General features: G+C 38.8%; 1 protein-coding gene across 1 annotated transcript; it reads left to right on the forward strand.

Annotated features, from left to right (window-relative positions):
• Positions 1–1825: 1825 nt before the first annotated feature.
• Positions 1826–9254, forward strand: LOC137499046 (uncharacterized). Its single transcript, XM_068227094.1, has 3 exons — positions 1826–1986; positions 5654–5861; positions 9131–9254. Exons 1-3 carry the CDS (start codon positions 1859–1861, stop codon positions 9215–9217), a joined length of 423 nt encoding a protein of 140 aa, XP_068083195.1. The 5' UTR covers positions 1826–1858; the 3' UTR covers positions 9218–9254.
• The last annotated feature ends 18598 nt before the right edge of the window (positions 9255–27852 follow it).

The following is a 27852-nucleotide window of genomic DNA, read 5'->3' on the forward strand; positions in this document are numbered from 1 at the left end:
TAATAGAGGATTGTTACCCAGTTGCTCTTCCTCTTGAAACAATAATCACCACCAGCAGCTCTCCTCTCAGCTGTCCAAGAAGGACTGAGTCATGCCACGTGTTCGGTCTTGCAACACATTTCTGACTGGGTACAGAATTTGCTTCAAGTCACTGCGACAGATTTGGGTCTCATAGCGACAATGTGATAGCAGCGGGGATAAAGCGGGTGTGACTTTAAATTAAGATACACCAATAGTATTTACTTGCCGTGAAAATGGGAATCTATGGAAAACTATCCTCATGGATGACGACAGTCGTATTTATATCATATCATATCATATCATATCATATCATATCATATCATATCATATCATATCATATCATATCATATCATATCATATCATATCATATCATATCATATCATATCATATCATATCATATCATATCATATCATATCATATCATATCATATCATATCATATCATATCATATCATATCATATCATATCATATCATATCATATCATATCATATCATATCATATCATATATATCTGTATTTTCCTCCAGATCTATAGTGTTGATACCTTATTGATCTATTAAAGGAGAAAAATAACAATGCCCAACCTAGGCAGCTTAAGCTGATATACCCATTTAATAATTCTCGTAAAATTATAGAACCAACATGATCAGTATCTGCTGCCAATTGGCGCACAGCATCTCCCTCACGGAGAGACGATAACCATGATACTACAGCAATAAATAAATAAAAAGGGGAAGAAAAGCAATATAATATAAATAATAATACTAATAAAATGGCAAAGAGGCATGGATAAACACTGTCGCTAGGGCCAAGATCAACCTTTGTTGGTGGACTGTTGGCCATGGCATAAGGCATCATGGCAGTATGATAATAGAAACTAAAATAATAACAAATTACTATGTAGAGTACAGTGTGTCTTGGCAGACGGCATCTGCACTTTAAACAAAGTGTATATCACTTCCGGCCGGATTCGCAACTCAGCGCAATCTTTCCTGAACACTGACCTGTCTGTTTCTCTACTTAAGTTGCAAACCTGCCTTCGTGTTACATCCACTGTAGTGCCGGTGTGCATTTTTTCTCCTTAACAGTGGTATTCGAACACACAATCTCCCGAATGCAATCTGACAGCGATGTGCCCCTAACCACATGCCAAACACGCTTGGTGATTGGATAGAATCTGGCATTGTTATTTTAAGAAAAAGCATGTCATTCTGTTGTTAATTAAATTTGTTATTTTCAAAGTATTATCTTGGATAAACCTTGCAGTAGTTTCCACAAACTGGAAATCTTGAAAGTTATATGTCGACTAAGAATAATATGAAAATAAAATGCTTGAATTTTAACAAGAACAAAACGACATAAAAGCTGAGCATACTTAGGATACGTGTTTTAGTTATTGTGTGGCTTTTTTTGCCGGGAGTATAAATGATTAAAATATAAGGTAGTCCCTCCAGAATAGGTGGGTGGCATCCGTCGTGAAAAGGGAACTTCGTGTTTTTGTAGTGGATAATAGTGTTATGCAAGATGTGCGAGTTGCAGGAATGTTGCTGGCACTACAAAAACCTCGTTCGCGAGTCAGGAGCCAGGACCCAGAATCGAGCCCGGGGCTCTCTAAATCGAATGCGACTGTGCTGACCACTCAGCCAAGGAGCCGGAGGGGATATATATTAACAAGGAATAACGTTCGGAAGTATAGCGAACATATTTTAAATTCACAATAAGTTTCTTTATATACCATAATACTTCCCTTGAAACATGTACTTTTATCATTCAACTTCTAATTTTTAGGGAGTGCTGGCTGGAGGTTCTGCTGGGTTAGCGTTCATACTCTGGATAGTGATGGGATCGCAAGCTTCAGTTGCAACAGGTCGTTTACGCTATCGATATAAACCCTTATCTGTGGAGGGTTGCCCGAGTGATCTACTTCAAAACATAACACTGGCAACCTCAGCGCCCCACAACAACAGGTGAAATCCAAGAGAAATTCACTTCATCAAATAAATTATTTTGGTTACCATTGCAGCTTTATGAGGAAATTCACTTTATATTTTCAGAATGTTGCTTCTTTCAATTACAATAGAGTCTACGCTATTCAAGTCAGAATTGACTGGGTTACCATTAGATATAAACCATTCTATTGTAAGAAAACAGAGGTAGATTTTAAGTTACTATTGAATATATCTTGTCATTTTCAATATTCTTCAATTAATTGTATATGCCTACCATTTCTCTGTTGTATCATGGCAATTAAAATTACTCATTTCAAGGAACTATGAATCTTCACTATCCTGCAAGCGATGTCCATCTGATAGAAAACCTCTTCATATCAGCCAATGCGCTGTGATCTATCTACTGCAGTCTAAATACTTTGTAATCGTCCTTCTGAGTGACTGACGGGGTGTGGTCATATACAGTAGGTAGTGCTCTCTCCCTTCCCGGTTCGCTATCACTTAACTCGCTATTTCACACGTTGTGTTCAGCCTCTACACACAGTGCTTAGCACGATGTGTAGACGAACACATGGCAGCGAGAAGAGTGGGAGTCGAGACAGCTCCCCTCCATTGCCCCTCCCAACATACGGCGACGATTTCCGCGCAGGACGTTTACTAAGTTTTCGGACTATACTTAAGAGACCATCAGCAAGTTCTGAGTACTGTTTGGTCTCAAATTATGAAATGGATTTGCGCATTACTGCTAAGATGGATTTAGTGAACGACAGGAGAAAAACGATAAACTGAATGTTTCCTTAAGTGGAATCTTTTCTAACAGACACTCCTCAATTTCTGACCACAAAAATAATATTGAAGGTTTAAAATTAATTAAGTAGTTCTTTCCAATTTTTGTTCCACAGCGGGGAAATTGATAGTGAAAGAATAAGGATAACTCAATATGGATATATGTCAATACAAATTCTATACTAATGAGTAAGGGTCTAATAATACATTTTTTATTAACGTAAGGGAGAATGTTTTCTTCCAAAACTTAGTTATTTATTGACTTGAAATATATTCCTACTGTAGCCATGCAACAGAATTTTATCCCACACGAATTATATTATGACATTTTTGAAGTAAGGGTAATTATGTTTTACACCCCGTTAACCGGTTTTCGAAGACGTTGCGGCGCCAGAATTTTGTCCCGCAGGATTTCTTTAACGCACCGATAAATCTACCGACACGAGACTTACATGTTTTAGCATCATTAAATATCATGGCATTGAGCAGGATCGAATTTGCCCACAGTGAAAGTCATCGACATGCAGTTTCCATATTTAGGCACTAATACATACAACTGACCTCAACCAGAGAAAAACCCGTTTTTAGATTGGCTATTACAAAACGCACTGACAATGGCTGATATTCCTCAGGGATATGTTTTAGTGTACTCAAGTAAAACAGTTGATTTGTCCGTAACTATCAAGAAATTTGTAATTATATAAACAGTGTTTTAGAAACAAAATCATATACAGTTTAAAATGGTAGTTGTGTCTTGGATGTCTAAGACAGAGTCTCTCAAACACAGAAAATATCACGCTTGCAAACCGAGGCGCAGAGGTTCTGTGCACCGTGCATCGGCCCGACTCGGACCAGCACTTTGCCTCGGAGTGACTCGGCTAAGCTCGGCTCAACTCTGCTGGGACGTTGGAGCGCTGCAGAGCAGGTGAGGATGGAGGAGACAGGCGGAGCGAGCGAGACAGGCGTAGTAAAAGAGAGAGACAGCGCAATTGCTTAAAATCCAGGAGTGGGATCTGCACTCAAGTCAACCTAGCAAAGTCGTCTTTTGCACATTGCCCCGCGCAATGCACCGGTGCATACACCCTGAGAAGCCCTGGTCTAAGAGCAAGTACATCTGGACAACCGTTTTCACTTAAAATTAATGAGAAGGTAAAATGAAGAGTTCAGACACTTTGAAGTATGAGGGTATCGGCAAAAGCAAGAGAAGTGTCAGTAAGGGCAACATTCCTGGCGGGTAAAAATTCAAGAAACCTTCAGTGAACGCTCGGAAAACAATACATTTTTCAGTAAACAGATTCCTCTCCAATTATATCTCATCCAGGTCTTCTTCTTTTTTCTTTGTTCACTGTCACTAAACTCCTGTGTTTCCGTAACTGAGCTAGAACCTTTTGCTCGTAAGATTATTACGCTATTTTAAACATTCTCTCCAAATTAACATCCGGAAAACTTTCTGTCTCTGTATTTCACTTTTACTGAAGGTAAGCACAATAAATATAAGACATTTATCCATCCGTTTCTTTAATTCTACGCTCTATCTGCATTTAGTCAGCATCTTAGCTTGCTTCTTAAAACTCTCCGTGAAATCGTTGCTCTTAGTTCCTGTTCATATATCCAGTCCTATGTCACAGTAGAATCAAGTTATTTATACTTTCACACCTGTATTATTATTTGGTCTTCTAGGAATATATTGATTCCCTTAAGATTACACTTTACCATCATTTCTGTATTCTTTCCGCTGGTATATAGCCTATAGGAAAATTATTTTTTCATTATCTCGTGTATGTTATCTTTTATATAAATAATACATGTTTTCATGCTGTGAGCTTGCATTCGAGATAGAGTAGATTCAAACCCCATTGTCGGCAGCCCTGAAGACGGTTTTTAGTGGTTTCCCATTTTCACACGAGGCGAATTGCGGGCTGTAACTTAATTAAGACCACAGCCGCTATCAACCTACTCCTAGCCCTTTCCTATCAAATCGTCGCATTGAGACGTATGTGTGTCGGTGTGACGTAAAGCAAGGTGTAAAAAGTAATTTGATTTAACTGGGACGTTATATCCTCTATAGAACTGACTCCAATACCGGGAATAAATACAATGATATCACTTTCTAGTTTTCAACCAGAGTTCGCAGGTGCAGTTTGTCCACATATGTCATCCTTAATGGCCTCTTATACCTGGCTTTAATGTCCACTTACATAAACCAAATAATAATCACATCTAAAATTAAGTTCATAGTGATTTCAAAATGTACTATTCATCTTCTTCGTCAACAGCTTCTGGGTCTACTTTGTGTCTGTAAGAAGAAGAGACTCACAAATCTGCATTTAGCAATTTCCGGCTTGAAATAATTCAAGAAATGAAAGAGCTGTGTAACCATAAGAGAAAAGCTTTTGTGATAAGCAGCATCGCCATCTTGTCATTAGACATGTAGCTTCTATTAGGAATTGTACACGGAATTGATATTGCTCTACCATCGGGCCAGTTACAGTGCCTCGAAAGATTTACAGAATGGTATTAGTCAGAGAGATTATTAAATCAAGCTTTGAAAACACGCCTATGACATTTTGTCGGAAAAATCGAATTGCATTTACGTTGAGAGATTAAAATGTATTTAACCTCGCATGTTAACATTAGGCCTTAAGAGGATATTTTAGAAATATTTATACGTTTCATTACCCTTAGATTTCGTGCTTAATTTGTTAATATACAACGCAAGGTGTATTTAAACTGTAAATTCTCAGTTAGTGGGTCTCCTCCTTAGTTAGAATTCAGACGTTCGAGGTAGTAACTGCTACTGAATAAGCTCATTATTGATAACATCTTATTTCCAAACATCCATGTAATATATTTCCTTTCAGAACTAGCTGTAATATAATACACTCTTCTTTTTTTTCAGCGACGTCTTCTATTTGTATCGACTTTCTTATATGTGGAACGTTCCACTGTCCTTTGTTGTAACGGTTGTAGTGGGCTTGGTGGTCACCTTCTTCACAGGGGCTAATGATATCAGAACAGTAGACCGTAAGCTTCTGAGTCCAGTTATCAGGAAGTACGTTCCCAAAAGGAATTTAACCACAGAAGATATCGCAACCAGTGGATACAAGGTACGAACTTATTCACTATTTCTTAGGTAAAGGCTGTAGATGCCTTTGTTAGATAAGGAAACTTTTATTTATAATGTAATTTAATTTCTTCCTCGACTTAAAATGTTATTTGTTGTGAATGCGGCATGAATACATTTATAAAGAATCTTGTTAGTTGTTCGCCTGCTTAGCCTATTACTGACACTGATGGTGATAACATGGTCGCTGATAATGTTCATTTAAGAAGCAAAACAACGTTATTATCATCTCGTCGCACTATCAATGTGCCATTAACGGATGCGCAATGTACCTTTCACGACGTTTCTCAAGAATAAACATATCAATGGAGCAGTATTTTATTGAAATAACAGTATTATAAAGGGCGATGGCCTTGCGTAAACGTCATGTAAAATAGAAAATTATCCATACCAGGCGAGCTTGCCGTGCGCATAGAGACGTGCGGCTGTGAGCTTGCATCCGGGGGATAGTGGGTTCGAATCCCACTGTCGGCAGCCATGAAGATGGTTTTCCGTGGTTTCCATTTCCACACCATGCAAATGCCGCTTCCTTCCAACTCCTGGGCCTTTCCTGTACCATCGTCGCCATAAGACCTATCTATGTCGGTGCGACGTAAAACCACTAGCAAAAAATCCATAAATGGGTGTTGTGACATACATACGTTAAATAAAGAAATTATTTAATCTGGTGAAAGAAATTTAAAATATTTGAAAGAATGTTTACTTTGCTTCGCGAAGCCCGTTGGTACAGCTAAGTTTATTGTTTAATTTGTTTCATCGAATAAATACGACTAACTTCATTCATGAATGACTTTAAAAGCGGACTTAGTATAAAAAGTTCACAACAAAGGGAGGAAATAGCCGTTCATGAACCGTCTGGGCTCTATCGATAAAATTCCAATCGGCATAACAGAACAAAAGAAACCTTGATATTCGGACATATGATAAGATGTTAAGAAAATATTTTGTATTAAAGTTTACGTAGCAATATTTAGATATTAAATTCCGAAATGTAATCAACTGTTCGAAATGTGGATGAATGGAATATTGCCGACAAACGCATCGCACTAGCTGCGCCGAACCACAGCAATTCATTCTGTCAAACAAATCACTGTAGTTTCAATTCTACAAGTAAAAAAGGGAAAGAAGATAAGTTCAGGAACATAAACAGGTGGGTATTTACACGAGACTGAATCCCTCCTATGCCTTTAATTCCTTTCCTTTCAATAAATGAAAGGAAATGGCGTATGGCTTTTAGTGCCGGGATATCCCAGGACGGGTTCGGCTCGCCAGGTGCAGGTCTTTCTATCTGATACCCGTAGGTGACCTGCGCGTCGTGATGAGGATGAAATGATGATGAAGACAATACATACACCCAGCCCCCGTGCCATTGGAATTAACCAATTAAGTTTAAAATCACCGACCCAGCCGGGAATCGAACCCGGGACCCTCTGAACCGAAGGCCAGTACGCTGACCGTTCAGCCAACGAGTCGGACTTTTCAATAAATGATTAATGGATATAAAATAATAGGAACCCTGTGACTCCGGCAGCTGAGCGCCGGCCTCTCACAGCTCGATTCCGGGTTCAAATATCTGTCACACCATGTGAGATTCGTGCTGGAGGCGGGACAGATTTTCCTCCATGTACTCTAGCTTTTCCTGTTATCTTTCATTCCAGAAACACTCTCCACTATTATTTAATTTCATCTGTCAATCATTCAGCATTGCCCCAGAGTAGTTCGAAAGGCTTCGGCACCCGGCAGAGTTCCTATTCTCACCAATAGATGAGGTTTCATTCCATTCCTGATGCGATGGAATGACTGGAAACAGTCTCATGATTTATGCACCGCAGCTCGCCCATGAAATCCAAGTACAAAATCTGCCGACGAATGGTGTGATTACTGATATCTCTTGTTGAATGCCACAGTTTCTACTAAAGCTTGTCAGTTTGATTTTACCTAACTACGAAGTCATCCCTTCATTGTTTTGTATTCTTTGATCGAAGTGAGAATTTTATCAACCTTTCGCGTTTCTATTCTTCTACTGCTATTAAACACTCTCTTGAATGTGGAGTCTGAAACTTTCCACAGATCTCACGAATGGAATGACCAAATGGGTGGACGCCGATAATCATTCCTCTTTCGGACTCACTGAGCTCTCTTCGTACATCCATTTCGACCGTGCAAGTTAGAAAACTTGTCTACCGAACTCTCATGGCCGTATACAGGATGATACAGTGACGTTGAGGATCAGCCTACTTTCCTTTCAGGCGGTATCAATTCATTAGTGGTGATGGAGTGTAGTGTGACAAAGAAGGTCGAGAGTGGAAGAAATCAAGTCTACAATGTCTTCGCAGCGACGACAATGTGTGTTGGGCCAGCTGGAAACAAACCAATAGCACCGGTGAATAATTGGGGCTTGCAGTAAGAAAGTTCTTTGGAAGCTGGTAGAAGGTGTTTGACAATGAAAAATGCGCTCAGAATGATTCGGGAAAATCAGCTACGAGAAACTTCTCTGAGCGTATATAAAGAGTGCAGCTGTGTGAAGTCGGTCAGTCTTGAGTCCGCAACAAATGAGTTACGAGACGGTCGCAAATCAGTTTCGAGATAGTTGCGAATGAGTTAAGAGACGATAGTGAGTGAGTCGCGAGCTTGTCGTGAATGAGTTACAACCAGAATCGTGTGTTTCACGAGATGGCCGCGAGTAAGTTACGAGATTTTTTAAAGAAGTTCACTACTGAATAAGATGGCCCTGATTATGGGAAATGCGGCGTGGTCTAGAGTGAACTGCTCACTGAGCGACGCCGCAGAGTGCTGTGTGTTCAATTTCGTACGCAATAAGAACAATGCTATGGGAAACTAACTCACTCGTCATATCCCTAGTACGCCTATTCATTGACGCATAGTCTATTTATGACAGCCGTTAGCGGAGCTATGGAGGATCAAACCGGCCTTCGGGCTGAATACCCGACATACATACAAGAGCTGTGTTGAGTGGAATACTGGAAAAGGAATGAACTTTTGATAACTGAGAAAATTAATGGAATAAATTTTGTCGATAGTAATACACGCCAACTCCCTACCTAGTAATTTCAGTTTTAAAGACTCTAATAACCCATCACAGTATGTTTCCATTATATGTGGTAAAAAAGTTGGTATATCTGTATTTGCATCTGGCTTTCTATTAAGTTCAATCAATTCCTCTGCATATTAAAACACTTTGGAGTCATCACATCATTATGTCAAACTGACAGAGTTTCCTTTTAATTTCAGCCCGTGGAACTGCAGATCATCCACAATGATACGAGAATGGACAGAAGTGCTAATCAAGTATTGCTACAAGAAGAAAAATCTCTGTAATATTATTTATTCGAGATAACATAAAGACCAATTTAACCCTAGAAAGAGTGTCACAAAATAACATATTATAATTATATTAAAACATATAAAGTTTACGTTCAGACGAATTCGTTCGTTATCTGTATGTTTTTCAAAAAAGTGTATCAATTGTCATTCGTTGTGTGTGTGTGTGTGTGTGTGTGTGTGTGTGTGTGTGTGTGTGTGTAGGGGATGGGGGAAAGGAGGAGACGAAGACGACAAGAGAAACATGGATGCCGTGTTTTACTACTAATCGATTTTAGTCTTTCAATCACTTTGATTGAACTATAAAACACCTCTATGATCGAATGTTGGTGCATTAAATGTTCATCTCTAGGTTTAGATGTGTTTGTGAATAACGTTTACAGAATATTTAAAAATATAGTTCCTGTTAATCCCTTCAGTCTTACCAAATATGTTCAAAATTAAATTATGTATGCATGCATCGGATATTATTATTATTATTATTATTATTATTATTATTATTATTATTATTATTATTATTATTACCACTAGCCGATGACAATCCGTTTTGCTTGGTCCGTCCGGTGTTCTCTTTATAACACAGAACGTGCAATAAAATACCTCTTTTTCTGTTTCCTTTGTTATTCCTTTTTTCTGGGTATATGTTTGTGGGTTACTGTAGTCACGTCCTAGTTCGTGAACCATGGGCAACGGCTGAGTGGCCTAGTAAGTGGTCCTGAGAGTCGGGATACCAGTTACTATGGAATGGGAGTGGGCATCTCGGACATTTTTTGAGTGCTGGCCCTCCTTGTGCTCAGGCGGCTAGGACTATACAATCCACCGGTGGTCCATTACCCGTTAGAGGAGAGATCCTCACTTGGACTATGTGTAAGTAGGGTAGCATCCTGCTTCATGAATCTACCGAGCTCAGAACATTTTAAGCAAGCCTCGGACCTATGGGAGTAACGGAGTCCCACTCCCATTTGACAGGCGAGGAACTCCTTGGAAACAACTTGGCGAACGAAATGGAATTCCACGGGGAGCTATCAATATTAATGGGGCTTATGGTAGAAAGAAAGTAGAACTGGCTGAGTCAGCAAGGAGGATGCATCTGGATGTGCTAGGAGTAAGTAATATTCGGGTAAGGGGAGATAACGAGTAAGATATAGCAGATTATAAAGTGTACTTAACGGGAGTTAGAAAGGGAAGGGCAGAGTCTGGGGTAGGGCTCTTTATCAGGAATACCATTGCACGGAACATAGTTTCTGTTAGGCACGTAAATGAGCGAATGATGTGGGTAGATTTGTCATTTGGAGGAATTAGGACAAGAATTGTGTCCGTGTATTCACCATGTGAGGGTGCGAATGAGGATGAAGTTGACACGTTTTATGAAGCATTGAGTGACATCGTGGTCAGGGTCAACAGCAAGGATAGAACAGTGCTAATGGGCGATTTCAATGCGAGAGTTGGGAATGGAAATGAAGGATACGAAAGGGTGATTGTTAAATGTGGGGAAGATATGGAAGCTAATGGGAATGGGAAGCGTTTGCTGCTCATCTGTGCTAGTATGGGTTTAGCTGTTACGAATACATTCTTCAAGCATAAGGCTATTCACCGCTACACATGGGAGGCTAGGGGTACCAGATCCATAACAGACTATATCTTAACAGACTTCGAATTCAGGAAATCTGTTAGGAATGTACAATTTTTCCGCGGATTTTTCGATGATACAGACCACTATCGGATCTGTAGTGAACTAAGTATCTCTAGGCCTAGGGTAGAGAAAGTGAAATCTGTCTGCAAACGAATAAGGGTAGAAAATCTCCAGGACGAGCAAATTAGACGGAAGTACATGGATATGATTAGTGAGAAGTTTCGAACAGTAGACAGTAAGCAGGTTCAGGATATAGAAAGTGAATGGGTGGCATACAGGGATGCTGTAGTAAGAACAGAAAAGGAATTCCTAGGAACAACTGTGTGTAAAGATGGGAAAAGGCGAACATCTTGGTGGAATGATGAAGTGAGAGCAGCTTGTATACGTAAAAAGAAGGCCTATCAAAAATGGCTCCAAACAAGGGCTGAGGCAGACAGGGAGCTGTACGTAGATGAAAGAAACAGAGCGAAACAAATAGTTGTTGAATCCAAAAAGAAGTCCTGGGAAGATTTTGGTAACAACTTGGAAAGGCTAGGTTAAGCAGCAGGGAAATCTTTCTGGACAGTAATAAAGAATCTTAGGAATGGAGGGAAAAAGGAAATGAACAGTGTTTTGAGTAACTCAGGTGAACTCATAATAGATCCCAGGGAATCACTGGTGAGGTGGAGGGAATATTTTGAACATCTTCTCAATGTAAAAGGAAATCATCCTGGTGGTGTTGCGAACAGCCAAGCAAATGGGGAGGAGGAAAATGATGTTGGTGAAAATATGCTTGAGGAAGTGGGAAGGATGGTAAATAAACTCCATTGTCATAAGGCAGCAGGAATAGATGAAATTAGACCTGAAATGGTGAAGTATAGTGGGAAGGCAGGGATGAAATGGCTTCACAGAGTAGCAAAATTAGCATGGAGTGTTGGTAAGGTACCTTCAGATTGGGCAAAAGCAGTAACTGCACCTATCTTTAAGCAAGGGAAAAGGAAAGATTGCAACAACTATCGAGGTATCTCATTGATTAGTATATCAGGCAAAGTATTCACTGGCATCCTGGAAGGGAGGGTGCGATCAGTCGTTGAGAGGAAGCTGGATGAAAACCAGTGTGGTTTCAGACCACAGAGAGGCTGTCAGGATCAGATTTTCAGTATGCGCCAGGTAATTGAAAAATGCTACGAGACGAATATGCAGTTGTGTTTATGTTTTGTAGATCTAGAGAAAGCTTATGACAGGGTACCGAGGGAAAAGATGTTCGCCATACTGGGGGACTATGGAATTAAAGGAAGATTATTAAAAGCAATCGAAGGCATTTATGTTGACAATTGGGCTTCAGTGAGAATTGATGGTAGAATGAGTTCTTGGTTCAGGGTACTTACAGGGGTTAGACAAGGCTGTAATCTTTCACCTTTGCTGTTCGTAGTTTACATGGATCATCTGCTGAAAGGTATAAAATGGCAGGGAGGGATTCAATTAGGTGGAAATGTAGTAAACAGTCTGGCCTATGCTGACGATTTGGTCCTAATGGCAGATTGTGCCGAAAGCCTACAGTCTAATATCTGGGAACTAGAAAATAGGTGCAATGAGTATAGTATGAAAATTAGCCTCTCGAAGACTAAATTGATGTCAGTAGGTAAGAAATTCAACAGAATTGAATGTCAGATGGGTGATACAAAGCTAGAACAGGTCGATAATTTCAAGTATTTAGGTTGTGTGTTCTCCCAGGATGGTAATATAGTAAGTGAGATTGAATCAAGGTGTCGTAAAGCTAATGCAGTGAGCTCGCAGCTGCGATCAACAGTATTCTGTAAGAAGGAAGTGAGCTGCCAGACGAAACTATCTTTACATCGGTCTGTTTTCAGACCAACTTTGCTTTACGGGAGCGAGAGCTGGGTGGTCTCAGGATATCTTATTCATAAGTTAGAAGTAACAGACATGAAAGTAGCAAGAATGGTTGCTGGTACAAACAGGTGGAAACAATGGCAGAAGGGTACTCGGAATGAGGAGATAAAGGCTAATTTAGGAATGAACTCCATGGATGAAGCTGTACGCATAAACCGGCTTCGGTGGTGGGGTCATGTGAGGCGAATGGAGGGGGATAGGTTACCTAGGAGGATAATGGACTCTGCTATGGAGGGTATGAAAAGTAGAGGTAGACCAAGACGACGATGGTTAGACTCGGTTTCTAACGATTTAAAGAAAAGAGGTATAGAAATAAATGAGGCCACAACACTAGTTGCAAATCGAGCATTGTGGCGACGTTTAGTAAATTCACAGAGGCTTGCAGACTGAACGCTGAAAGGCATAACAGTCTATAATGATAATGTATTATAACCTTCCAATATATGTCAGGATGAGATTGGTGTACACATTGGAAGTTTATGTCGAGAAATAATGTCAATGAAATCTTATATCCGGTTATCACACCTCCAGATGAATTAGAGGGCAGTTGATTTGTCTAATTACGTGAACGGCATCGCCGAATTGAAGATATCAGCAGATTGATAACCAGCTCTAAACCCCGTGGTATCTCGGAAATATTAGCAGAAAGTTAAACATCGTGAAACATGGGGCAGGATTATATGAATAATACGCATTCTTCAAGTAAAGTTTCCGGAATGCATGAACGGCAGTATATCTGCGACAGAATGTTACTGAGGGCCATGAAATATGTAAACAATAAGTTTATATGAGAGGGCCATACCTTGTACATCTAGTCTCGCACGATCCGGCGATCGAGATGAAGAAAGGAAACTGTCGATTACTAACCTAAATACGAGGCGGCAATTATTAAGTAAGTTCCTTTACTAGTACAGCTGATTTGTACGAGATCGTCTTACATTATGTGTCAAATGTTTCCAATTGTCAGAAACATATGGGAGCTAGAAGCTGAGAAGAATTCTGAAAAGCAAACCGTCTGCAATTATTATGTTGTGGTAGAATCTGTTTTGTCTCCGAAGAAGTTGACACTCTCAATCTGCACCTCAGAAAGATCGGAAGCAAGAATTCATAGGGAAAAGATTGTATTGAAAGGAGTTATTAAAGAGATATTGGCATATTATAAACATACAATATTGTAAAACAAGATATCTTGTTATTGAATGAAAAGGCAAGTGTATCGCTTGAACTGTTAAAATTGTATTAAGGTGTATGACCTTGTTCTAATTGATATCTCTGAGTTTCAGGTAACATGGAACCGTCAGCAGTTATTTATTCAGATACAATGTGTGCACGTATCAACATGAATAACTAAAATAGAGGGACCTCAAAGGATCTGATCTGAAATGTGATGGACAATACTTGATAATGTTATTGAGTGAGAGCTGAACTCGGAAGGTGACACCGTCGTGGAGCAACAACCCAGGATGAGTACTTGAATATCTTATACATATTCCGCCACGTAATTGCTTATTGTAGTTGTAGAGTAGTATTTATTTTGTTGTCAATTTTGACATGAACAATTTTAACTTGAAAGCGACCGTTATTTGTTGGACATTGCGTTGTAATATTTATGATCGTTACGTCTAGTGTGGTGAGCCGGACTACGTTGTGATAGTATGCGATAGTTGTGTAAGATTTCTTTAATGTTAGCTAGCAAGGTTTTACGAAAGTTTCTTCGACATGGATGTTATTGGTACCGTAATGGTGTAATGGTAATGAACGTTAATTTTAACCTGTAGCTCAGAATACCTCGGAGGAGCTCGGTATTTTGCGATGTGCGATTCTGTGGTCTTCAAAATGTTAGGTGCTTGTGTGGAAATACAGTGTTTGGTAATAGAAGTGTGATACTATTGTGGTGATATGGAATTAATGCGGCAACGTATTTAGTAATTTTACGTAATTGCCTGAATAGATTGTTCTTTAGTATTGTGAATTCGCTGTGCATGACGAGTTGTGCGATGTAATAAGGTGTTAGTTACGGTAGGATCTTTGAAAATATTTACGTGGATAGAGTGATATGATGATTATAGACGTGTCATTAGGATTGCGAATTTTATGATGATGTTATGTGAAGGTCCTGATGATGGTATTGACGGTAGAAACTATGTTGGTCATGCGTGAATTTTGATGTTGTCGTGATGAATAATTTATTTAGGTACGAGGCCGTATTTTATGAATAATGTTATAGGATGTTGCACTCACGAACACTAGTAGTTGGTCGTCACATTTATACTATTTAAATACAAGATTGACCAGAGAGCACGATTTTAAAGGGATGTTTAGGATCTTCGCAAGATAATCGGTAACGTAAAGATATTGAGGTCATGTCGTAAAGGAAATATGATCTTCTATGGTAAGTAAACCATTTCTTTGCTAGTTGGATTTTGTAGATCATTTGAGTTGACGCCTAGTGCTAATGTAGTATTCCAGGTCAAACGTCGCAGTGGTATCCGGAGGCGCAGAATCAACGTAGTTAGACAAGGTTATCGTAGACGTTGCAATGTCTCTTGATGTTTTTTTTTATCTAGGTGCAGTCACCGATGAATGTACAGAAGGATCGAGTCTGTCTTGTAAAGCATGATTTTGATGGATGTCATATTATGTTACGATCCTGTGTTTTTCAAACATTTCTATTGCATGTATGGTGATTTTATATGGTTAGAATAACGGTAATTTTCAAGTTGCTAGATAGACAGATACTGACATATAGTGCGATGATTTTTAAAGGAGAAATGACGGAATATTATGAGATATTTGGGTAGTAAATAACATTCTGAAGTGGACGATTCTATAATTCCCAGTGATTTATTTTTGAAAAATGCGAGATTGATAACTGATCTTTTCATGTAAGCCTTCAGCAGAGGGACACTTTGTCTCTTTGGTTTCGAATGTCGATGTTGTATTTATTTATAACAAGAGCCTGAAGTTAGGTGTTTATTTTTCAATTTAACATAACATTTTTCTTTTATATCCGTTGGTGTTGCCAATAATTTGTTTTTTTAATGTAGTTGATACATTTAAAGTATTTTTAAGTCATTAAACGGGAGATCCTTCCATAAAATAAAACATTTTACGGAGTTCTCATTTCAAGTAGCGTAGGAACACTAGGTTAGTTATTTAATTTAAGATATGATGAAATGTTTGTCAATGTATCTCGTCGAATATGCCAATATCCTCGGTCTCTTAATACTCTATTGAGGAATATTCACATAATTTAGGCAGAAAATGATGATTACATTCCACGTTAAAAGCCACGATGATAACAGTCCACTTAATTAACCTGTGTCCCAACTCGTCGGACTTGCACGTCCCTTGAGTGGAGCCTTCATGGATCTCCGACTGCATTGCTTCGCCGCGGCTTAACCCAACACTGAGATACCGAATTAAAATTTACAGCATGGTCACAGGGACTGCTGTCAGGGCACATATAGGTTATATAATTTTACTTGACACCCAACTGTGGGGCCAGAGTTGAATTATTTCATTACCGAACGACTAGAGTCGAATTACTTATCGCGTGGCAGTGGACTTAAAGAAAGGAAAACTCGGAAAGACATCGGTAATCAGAGAACATTGAATCTACAACATTATTATTAAAGAATGTTTGAAATATTTATTTAATCATATATGTTATGAGTAATATTGGAAGGATTTGACCGTTAATTAGTACTACGATTTTACTTAGTTTCATTTTATGACATTATGGAAGGATTTTCCGTAAAGTTTCAGCTCTTGTTAATCGGGATAATGAGTCATTTAACTCGGATAGAGCGATAGGTTGTTACGTGTCACTTATTGTTGGATGTCCGTCATATTTCGGGTCAGATCCGGAGAGACCCATACGTTCATTTATTGAATCTAATTCGTGAGGTGCTAGACAGGTATAGGTGTTGTTGAAACACTAGATAAAGACTGTAGAGTGAGATTGAGAGTGATATATTCTTGTTAAGAAACGATATAGGAAATTACGATGGCGTCTCTTGCTCAAGTAAAACTATTACTAGAGGAGCTCGCTGGAAAAATGAATAAAATGCAGGAATCGCAAGAGAGTACAGAAAAGAGAATTCAAGAGGTACGAGAATCGCAAGAGAGTACAGAAAAGAGAATTCAAGAGGTACGAGAATCGCAAGGAAGTACAGAAAAGAGAATTCAAGAAGTACGAGAAGCACAAGAAAATACAGAAAAGAAAATTCAGGAGGCACAAGAAAGTACTGAGAAAAGGATTCAAGAAGTACGTGAGTCACAAGAAAGTACCGAGAAGAGGATTCAGGAAGTACGAGAATCGCAAGAAAACACCGAGAAGAAAATCCAGGAATCACAGAATACTACTAGAGTAGAAATCCACGAATCCCACGAGAAAATGCAAGGAACTTTCGACAGAATCACCGATATGGTGCAAGAAAATATGAAGGTGATGCAAGAAGAGATTGTATCATTAGGATCGAAAGTCGCTGAAGTACAAGGAGAAGTATTAAATTTAAAAGAAGAAGTGAATGCGGCGATGATTGAGAATAAAAGGAATTTTCAAGAAAAATTCGAAGAATTGAAAGATGATTTTAAGTCAAGCATCCAAGAGTTACGAGTTCAAGTCGACCATGACCTTAAAGAGCTCAAAGAAGAAGTAGATGTGATGCAGGAGAAGATAAAAGAGACTGATAATGGTTGGGATGAAAAACTCAAGAAGGTATCGGATGAAGTCATTATCACCAATGAGAATATACGGAAAGAGATAACCCAAGCAAGAGAACAGATCAATGACAGATTCAATTTGATAACGGAAGAATCTGAAGAGAATAAAGCTTTGATGAATCAGCAAATAAAAGGATTAAAAGACGATTTAAATGCTATTCAAAAGGACGTACAGAACCTGAGGATTGAAAACGAAACAAATAGAAATTTGGTATCATCGTTGAACGACCGGCAGACGATAATTGAGGATGGAAGGAAGACTGAAGTAAACAGTCAATTTGAGATACCTCAGCTTTGCGTTGATATTAATGACAACGGGACAATTCATACAGGAAGTGGAACCCAGATTGTTAACATTATACGCACTTATGAAGATAGGCCTAAGAAATTTAACGGAAATATAGGATCCAGTATGACTCCTCGTGGTTTTCTAAGAGAGATTGAGGAATATTTTAGGGAAACAAAGGTATCTACAGAGCGCCAGTTAAAGACAGTGGAGAAACACCTAGAGGGTGCACCACTCATTTGGTTTAAAGCTTTTCGCTACGTTTTTGAGGATTATGCAGGCTTTAAACAAGCTTTCTTGGACAGATTCTGGGGGATCGACGTTCAGCAAGGAATCAGACTCGATCTATACTCGAAGAAATATTCTTTAACAGGACCGAGTAGGTTTGCCGAATACTTCACGATGCAATTTCATCGACTGAAGGAGCTTGATTCTCCACCTACAGAAACAGAAATGGTACGAGCAATAATCAAACAGTTCCCTGCGGATATACAGAGATTATTGACGGCGGCAAACATTCAATCAGCCATGCAAGCGGAGTCGATACTCCGGCAAATTGACAGCACGTCAACACATACTAGTAGCCGTATAGTAAGACACGTCGATCCGACGGTAAATGTGGTGACACCAGCAGGAGATGAAGGTGTAGAAAGAAACCAGGGATACAATAGTCACGGTCAAGGAGATAGACCTAGGACGAATGAAAGCTACAGAAGAGTGGAACATAGGGATGAGAGGAGTGACAAGACACGCCAAAAGTGGACACCGTCTCGAAACGAAGAGCGGAGATATCCTAGATATTACAGAAATACAAGGTGGAGTCGAAACAGAGATAAATGGCCGTACCGCAGAGATAGGTATCGAGAAAATTCAAGACAAACAGATATTCGACAGGACGAGGAGATAAACAAGGAAAGAGAAAGGTACCTTGGCGAATTAAGAAAGCAGCAGGAGTGCAAGCAATGGGAACGAGCGATATTGAATCAAGATATGAACGCTGATTGCGTGGGGGCGACTAGTCTGTTGTATCAGCAAGAACAAAGAAAAGAAAGCGCTGATAAAACGTTAAATCCCGCAGCCACACCATTTGACAAGAATAATCAAGGCAATGACGGGGTGAAAAAAAAACTTCGTTTTGGAATCAATGACAAATAATAGAATTAGTAAATTAAACCCAAATTATAGGCAGCACGAATGGGTCATAGCAGGAATCGAATCGTGGGAATTTGAACCCGAGGAATTGCTACACGAAGACGGTCGACCAGAAGGAACAAAATTAAAGAGAGGACTACCCGTTATCTACGTCACAATATTGGGTATTCGAGTATTGTCATTATTGGATACTGGAGCAAGTATAAGTATCATCTCCAAACTACTATTCTCAGAGCTACAAGACAAAGCACACTTGCCAGTAATTCCGATTGCTAACATGAAAATCAAGGGCATAATTCCAGACAAGGTCACGAGATGCAAGATACAAACTTATTTGCCAATAGAAATCGGAGGAAATTTAATGGAACATCCATTTGTAGTCATGGAGAAAATCCAATATAACTTGATTATTGGATCAGATTTTATCAGGGAAAACAACATAGTAATTGATTTAAAGAAAGAAGAAATAAGGATCAGATGTGACGGTGAAAGAGGATTGGACATTACAGCTAGAATAGAAAACAAGGAAACGAGTGAGCTACAGAAAACCATGAACATTTCAATAAATGAAGCTGCCCATGTTGCCGAGAAGATAATGGAAAGATACGACACAGAAGATGCTGTATGTGGACAGACAATCGACAGTGGAATAGGAGGAAATTCTGAACAGCAAGGGATAATTGAGAATCTGCTGAAAAGGTATAGCAATGCTTTCAAGAGCCAGCCTGGAGCAATAAAGAATTTTGAGTACAAGTTATTAGTGAAAGATTGGAGGCCGTTTAAGATTAAACCGTACCCTATACCAGATAAATTCATGCCCGAGGCTAGGAAGGTAATACAGGAGATGATGGATAATGGTATAATATCTAAAGCGCATACACCATTCGTTAGCCCTCTGGTAGTGGTAAGAAAAAGCAACGGATCAATTCGTGTGTGCATTGATGCGAGACAGGTCAACTCCAAATTAATTCCAGAGTATGATAAAGCCCCAGTAATAAAGGAGATAATAAGAGGATTTCGGAACAAGAGATTTTTCACGATTTTAGATTTGACTTCCTCATACTTCCACATAGTTTTGGAGAGTAAATCCAAGCTATTTACTGGTTTCATGTTTGATAATCAAACGTATATCTTTGAAAGACTCCCATTCGGCATTTCTAATTCTGCGGCTGCATTGGTACGAGCTTTAGACAGGAACTTGAAACCAGAAGTAAAAGAATTTATAACCATTTATGTTGATGACATCGTACTGGCGACAGCAACTTTCGAGGAGCATGTAGTCAAGTTGGAACAGCTGCTAAGAAACTTAGATGAGGCTGGATTCAAAATCAATCGATCCAAGTCAAAGTTCTGCCAATCTGAAATCTTGTTTGTTGGACACGTAATTGATGGAACTGGAATAAGACCAAACCCAGTTAAGATACAGGCCATATATAACTTTCCGAAGCCCAGAAGGATTAAGCATATCCGACAATTCTTGGGAATGACGAGATTTTTCGCTAGCCACTGTCCAAGGTATACAGAGATATTAGCTCCCCTGCAAGATTTATTGAAGACCAATAATCGTTGGCGATGGAATGAGAGTCATGAACGAGCTTTTGTTAACGCGAAGGAATTACTAGCTAACAGTATAAAACTTGGATATCCGGACTTCGATCGTGAATTTATCATACAATCTGATGCCTCAGCAGTTGGAGTTGGAGCTGTATTGTATCAGGAGAGTAATGGGGAGAATAATATAAACTATTTGGCCTTCATTAGTAGAAAATTAAGAAACCATGAACTTAAGTATACGACCACTGAGCTTGAGATGTTGGCCATTGTTTACGCATTACAACAGTGGAGGAAAATAGTGTATGGGTATCCGGTAGTTATTAGGACGGACCATAAAGCACTAACGTTTGTGTTAAAAACCACATTATCCAGCGAGAGAGTATCACGATGGGCACTTTATGCGCAGCAATTTAATTTAAGAATTGAGTTCTGCCCAGGTAAAAGTAATGTGTTGGCAGACAGTCTAAGCCGAAATCCAACAGAAGAGCCTCTGGAGGTCAATGTTATCGAAATAACTCAAGAGGATGAAGAATGTTTGGAAAGCCTAAAACGATTGCCGGAGTTGCAACTTGAGGATTCATCTCTGAAAGAGATTATTGAATATTGTCTAAGAAGGTCAGCTAATGATGGACCCGAAGATCAAATGGATGATTATGTGCTGACGAATAACATCTTGTATAAGTACATAGACAAAGATCGGAAGAAATTAAGAGTGGTGGTGCCACGCAAATTAAGATGTAAACTCATATGGTACATCCATAGAATGATTGGTCATGGTGGTCTAGATAAATTAGCGGCTACAATAGGAGAGACTTTCACATGGACTGGATTCCGGAGAACCATAGGGAGAATAGTAAAAACCTGTGATATATGCCAGAGGGTGAAATACAACTCCGTATTATTGTATCAACCACCGATAGCTGTAATACCAGACCGACCTAGGGAAGTATATGCCATGGATTTGTATGGGAGTTTACCCGTAGGTAAACGTGGAAACCGTTTTGTATTGGTAGTCCTCGATGTGATGTCAAAATTTGTATCACTTCAACCCATTAGGAAGGCCAACTCTAAGTCCATAATTAGGAGTTTAGAAAGAGTAACGATACCAAAGATGGGTAAACCAAAATGCATACTAACAGACCATGGAACACAGTTTACGTCAAACGAATTTGCGGAAGCTTTAAGGAAAATGAACATTCAACACCGGTTTAGTTCCATAAGGCACCCTGAATCCAATGCAGCTGAAAGGGTCATGAAGGAAATTGCGAAATATTGTAGGATTTTCTGCCATGAACGTCATTGGACATGGACTTCTTGTTTACCGACAATAGCCGATTGTATAAATTTTACATGGCACGAGTCTATCGGCAATATTCCAAGCGTTCTTCACATGAACGAGCAGCCAAGACGTCCCTGGAACGAGATCATTGCTAGACCAGTCGAAGAAAGTCCTAGCGTCGAAGAGAACATAAAGCAAGCTCAGGCATGTATGAAAAGGCAGGCCGAAAAACGTCTCAAGAAGTTAAGGCATAAGAAATTTCGAGAACCTTTGGAGGTTGGAACCTATGTTCTCGTAAGAAAACCAGCCGTATCTTGTCCCACGGAAAAATTCTATTCCAAGTTTGCACATTTGTACATCGGGCCGTTCAAGGTTATTGAAGCACTGGGCAATAACGCATATAAAATACAGAGTTTGGAATCCAACAATATTGCTATTTTCAATGCTTCAAGTCTTAAACAGTACAGTTTCCCGATCGTTGAAGAGGAGGAAGTCAATATCATCGTGGAAGACGAAAGAAACGGTGATGCTTGGGATGTTTATTCGTTGACCGACGGATCAGATGACGAATGATGAAGTCCAGACAGGATTGGAAGACAGGATATGGTATAACGGTATCCCAAGACCAGAGTTATTTTCGTTCATTTCAGACGTGATAAAAGAAGATTTCATTGAAGAAGATAATTATGATAAGATCTGGCATGAATATGAAATTTCTCCTTTCATACGAAATTTCATTTTTGAGTAGAGGAGGAATATAACCTTCCAATATATGTCAGGATGAGATTGGTGTACACATTGGAAGTTTATGTCGAGAAATAATGTCAATGAAATCTTATATCCGGTTATCACACCTCCAGATGAATTAGAGGGCAGTTGATTTGTCTAATTACGTGAACGGCATCGCCGAATTGAAGATATCAGCAGATTGATAACCAGCTCTAAACCCCGTGGTATCTCGGAAATATTAGCAGAAAGTTAAACATCGTGAAACATAGGGCAGGATTATATGAATAATACGCATTCTTCAAGTAAAGTTTCCGGAATGCATGAACGGCAGTATATCTGCGACAGAATGTTACTGAGGGCCATGAAATATGTAAACAATAAGTTTATATGAGAGGGCCATACCTTGTACATCTAGTCTCGCACGATCCGGCGATCGAGATGAAGAAAGGAAACTGTCGATTACTAACCTAAATACGAGGCGGCAATTATTAAGTAAGTTCCTTTACTAGTACAGCTGATTTGTACGAGATCGTCTTACATTATGTGTCAAATGTTTCCAATTGTCAGAAACATATGGGAGCTAGAAGCTGAGAAGAATTCTGAAAAGCAAACCGTCTGCAATTATTATGTTGTGGTAGAATCTGTTTTGTCTCCGAAGAAGTTGACACTCTCAATCTGCACCTCAGAAAGATCGGAAGCAAGAATTCATAGGGAAAAGATTGTATTGAAAGGAGTTATTAAAGAGATATTGGCATATTATAAACATACAATATTGTAAAACAAGATATCTTGTTATTGAATGAAAAGGCAAGTGTATCGCTTGAACTGTTAAAATTGTATTAAGGTGTATGACCTTGTTCTAATTGATATCTCTGAGTTTCAGGTAACATGGAACCGTCAGCAGTTATTTATTCAGATACAATGTGTGCACGTATCAACATGAATAACTAAAATAGAGGGACCTCAAAGGATCTGATCTGAAATGTGATGGACAATACTTGATAATGTTATTGAGTGAGAGCTGAACTCGGAAGGTGACACCGTCGTGGAGCAACAACCCAGGATGAGTACTTGAATATCTTATACATATTCCGCCACGTAATTGCTTATTGTAGTTGTAGAGTAGTATTTATTTTGTTGTCAATTTTGACATGAACAATTTTAACTTGAAAGCGACCGTTATTTGTTGGACATTGCGTTGTAATATTTATGATCGTTACGTCTAGTGTGGTGAGCCGGACTACGTTGTGATAGTATGCGATAGTTGTGTAAGATTTCTTTAATGTTAGCTAGCAAGGTTTTACGAAAGTTTCTTCGACATGGATGTTATTGGTACCGTAATGGTGTAATGGTAATGAACGTTAATTTTAACCTGTAGCTCAGAATACCTCGGAGGAGCTCGGTATTTTGCGATGTGCGATTCTGTGGTCTTCAAAATGTTAGGTGCTTGTGTGGAAATACAGTGTTTGGTAATAGAAGTGTGATACTATTGTGGTGATATGGAATTAATGCGGCAACGTATTTAGTAATTTTACGTAATTGCCTGAATAGATTGTTCTTTAGTATTGTGAATTCGCTGTGCATGACGAGTTGTGCGATGTAATAAGGTGTTAGTTACGGTAGGATCTTTGAAAATATTTACGTGGATAGAGTGATATGATGATTATAGACGTGTCATTAGGATTGCGAATTTTATGATGATGTTATGTGAAGGTCCTGATGATGGTATTGACGGTAGAAACTATGTTGGTCATGCGTGAATTTTGATGTTGTCGTGATGAATAATTTATTTAGGTACGAGGCCGTATTTTATGAATAATGTTATAGGATGTTGCACTCACGAACACTAGTAGTTGGTCGTCACATTTATACTATTTAAATACAAGATTGACCAGAGAGCACGATTTTAAAGGGATGTTTAGGATCTTCGCAAGATAATCGGTAACGTAAAGATATTGAGGTCATGTCGTAAAGGAAATATGATCTTCTATGGTAAGTAAACCATTTCTTTGCTAGTTGGATTTTGTAGATCATTTGAGTTGACGCCTAGTGCTAATGTAGTATTCCAGGTCAAACGTCGCAGTGGTATCCGGAGGCGCAGAATCAACGTAGTTAGACAAGGTTATCGTAGACGTTGCAATGTCTCTTGATGTTTTTTTTTATCTAGGTGCAGTCACCGATGAATGTACAGAAGGATCGAGTCTGTCTTGTAAAGCATGATTTTGATGGATGTCATATTATGTTACGATCCTGTGTTTTTCAAACATTTCTATTGCATGTATGGTGATTTTATATGGTTAGAATAACGGTAATTTTCAAGTTGCTAGATAGACAGATACTGACATATAGTGCGATGATTTTTAAAGGAGAAATGACGGAATATTATGAGATATTTGGGTAGTAAATAACATTCTGAAGTGGACGATTCTATAATTCCCAGTGATTTATTTTTGAAAAATGCGAGATTGATAACTGATCTTTTCATGTAAGCCTTCAGCAGAGGGACACTTTGTCTCTTTGGTTTCGAATGTCGATGTTGTATTTATTTATAACAAGAGCCTGAAGTTAGGTGTTTATTTTTCAATTTAACATAACATTTTTCTTTTATATCCGTTGGTGTTGCCAATAATTTGTTTTTTTAATGTAGTTGATACATTTAAAGTATTTTTAAGTCATTAAACGGGAGATCCTTCCATAAAATAAAACATTTTACGGAGTTCTCATTTCAAGTAGCGTAGGAACACTAGGTTAGTTATTTAATTTAAGATATGATGAAATGTTTGTCAATGTATCTCGTCGAATATGCCAATATCCTCGGTCTCTTAATACTCTATTGAGGAATATTCACATAATTTAGGCAGAAAATGATGATTACATTCCACGTTAAAAGCCACGATGATAACAGTCCACTTAATTAACCTGTGTCCCAACTCGTCGGACTTGCACGTCCCTTGAGTGGAGCCTTCATGGATCTCCGACTGCATTGCTTCGCCGCGGCTTAACCCAACACTGAGATACCGAATTAAAATTTACAGCATGGTCACAGGGACTGCTGTCAGGGCACAGTATGTATGTATGTAATGTATAATATCTTACATTACAAGCCATTTCATAAAAAATATATTCTTATGTACTGTATTTGATGTATTGTTGCCTGGCGCATGCACAAGCAGACTTTCTGCTTGTCCGACATGGGAGAAAGTAACGTTCAGCTGACCATGTGTGAAACAGGAATCCTTCAAATTAACTCCACAATTTTGGAACGTTTTATCGCTGTGTCATATTGAATCTCACACAATAAGCTAATATCACTAGAAATTGTAATCGTTTGAAAAAATGACAAATCGTTTGAGATCAGTGGAATTCTTGGTATAAAAACCTACCTTCCTGTTTCTCCGTCGGTTATAATTACTGCCTCATTGATATTGTTAAGGAGCTGTTTCGGTAAGTATCTGCTTTATATTCAGGAATTACAGGAAATACTCACATATGTACTCAAGCAGAAAAATGTTATGGTTCTGAGACCGGCTTATTCCTGCGAAATGAAAGAATGATGATTATATAAAACTAAGAAGTATACATCAAAATGTTCTAGATACATTCGCAATCCGAACCTTCCAGTACGTTATCACTCATTTGAATATATCCACTGACATAGTCAGACATTTTCAAGCCCCACATCTCCCACCCCACCCCACCTACAGACACGCAAACCCTATGGTGAACGTTGGGAGACTCCAGGCTACTACACACACAAACACCAATGGCCTGCGATGTGTAGTTATAGCTTCAAGGTATAATATACTGACAACGAAGTCTATTTTTTTATACAGTCCGCCTGTTCAACCCCGCACATCTCTTAAAACACCACAGCTACTGACACAAAATCACTATAGTATACGATGGAAGACTCGAGCCTACTGCAACACACAGTCACCAGTGGTCTACGGTGGGTATTTGTTGCTGCAAGGTGAAGTATACGAACACACACGAATATTTTTGTGTATAGACGGCCACTTTCCATCCCCATATCTCCCACAACACCAAAACTACCGACACTCAACAACTATAGAGCACGATGGAAGACTCGAGGGTACGACCACACATAAAAACCAGTGGTCTGCGATGGGCATTAGCGACTGCAAGATGAAATATACCATATAAGATTCGGGGTGGGTCCGTAGCTTTTAATCTGAAAAGGTTAATTCTATTGGTCCACCAAAACATCACGCTGTTTCCCAAACACGGCAGTTATAACCCACGCCGCCAGAGGATCCACCTTAACAGTTTGCATCAGGCTAGCAATAGCCACTTAGATATTTTTAAATAAATTATTATTATTATTATTATTATTATTATTTATTTATTTATTTAAAAGTTTATAAAAGCAAATTTGTTCAGTCCATTCGTCTGTTCTACTGGAGCTAATTGGTTCATTTTTGTCATTCTCTCCGGAATTACCTGCGGGTGAATCATCAGACATTGATAGGTCTCCAAGTTCAGTCCACTTGAGTAATTAAATTGTTAAATAACAATTCCAGTAATTCCTAGCAAAGGCTTAATTTAACCCGCAATATATTCTGTACTTAGCGGATTGATAAGCGACAAACACTTTTATTAATATTCTGATATATATGATTTTCATCTTTAGTAATGTGCTTGATCGAGCCATGTTTGGTTACTACCTGTCAAAACAGACAGTATACACTTCTTGTTATCACAGAAGAATACCATTCTCTGCTAGATACTCTTTGAATCTCCGATCCTCCCTAGCTTTTAAATAATAATTACGCTCAACACATGGCAGAACGTTCATGACAACTTACATGTTGCTAACAGAAAGCATTTGATAGACCCAGAGACGGGAAGGTATCAAGTCGACTAGCCTTCTATATGACCATTAATAATTCCATGGAGAAAAACTTGGAAAAGTGGGTGTCTATTTACCCGAACCAGTATTCAGTCACGGCCAATTGGATGGTGCACTATCTCGGGCAAGTTCATTTGAAAATGTTGAGATACGTCCGAATGGTCGAAGCACAGTGAATATTGTATGTAATGAAGGGTTATAAACTATATTAGGAATGAATACATTATTATTATAAACCGGTAATAAATGTTCAAAAACCTACTGAAAAAGACAGGTAAACCTTTTGTCTTCACGGCAAAATGTTTATTACTCTTAATTGATCAATTCTTCTGGTTTGGTTCAAAAATGGCGGGTATATTTTAAAACCAAACCTTGGGTAGTAACACGAAAGAAACATATTCATCCTTGTCCACAGCATAACTACCGGGCAAATATCTCTGCAAAATATTAAACGAACAATTAACGGTTAATGAAATAAGCCCTTGCTAATAATGTTAGATTACCAAAACAT

Source organism: Anabrus simplex, chromosome 3 (genome assembly GCF_040414725.1).
Source record: "Anabrus simplex isolate iqAnaSimp1 chromosome 3, ASM4041472v1, whole genome shotgun sequence".
NCBI classification, from domain to species: Eukaryota; Metazoa; Arthropoda; class Insecta; order Orthoptera; family Tettigoniidae; genus Anabrus; species Anabrus simplex.

Excerpts from the sequence above, each read along its gene's own strand:
- LOC137499046 (XM_068227094.1), top strand. The coding sequence starts at position 1,859 with ATGGGATCGCAAGCTTCAGTTGCAACAGGTCGTTTACGCTATCGATAT. Across the intron at positions 1,987-5,653 it reads TCAGCGCCCCACAACAACAG|CGACGTCTTCTATTTGTATC; the intron begins GTGAAATCCAAG and ends CTTTTTTTTCAG. Across the intron at positions 5,862-9,130 it reads TCGCAACCAGTGGATACAAG|CCCGTGGAACTGCAGATCAT; the intron begins GTACGAACTTAT and ends TTTTAATTTCAG.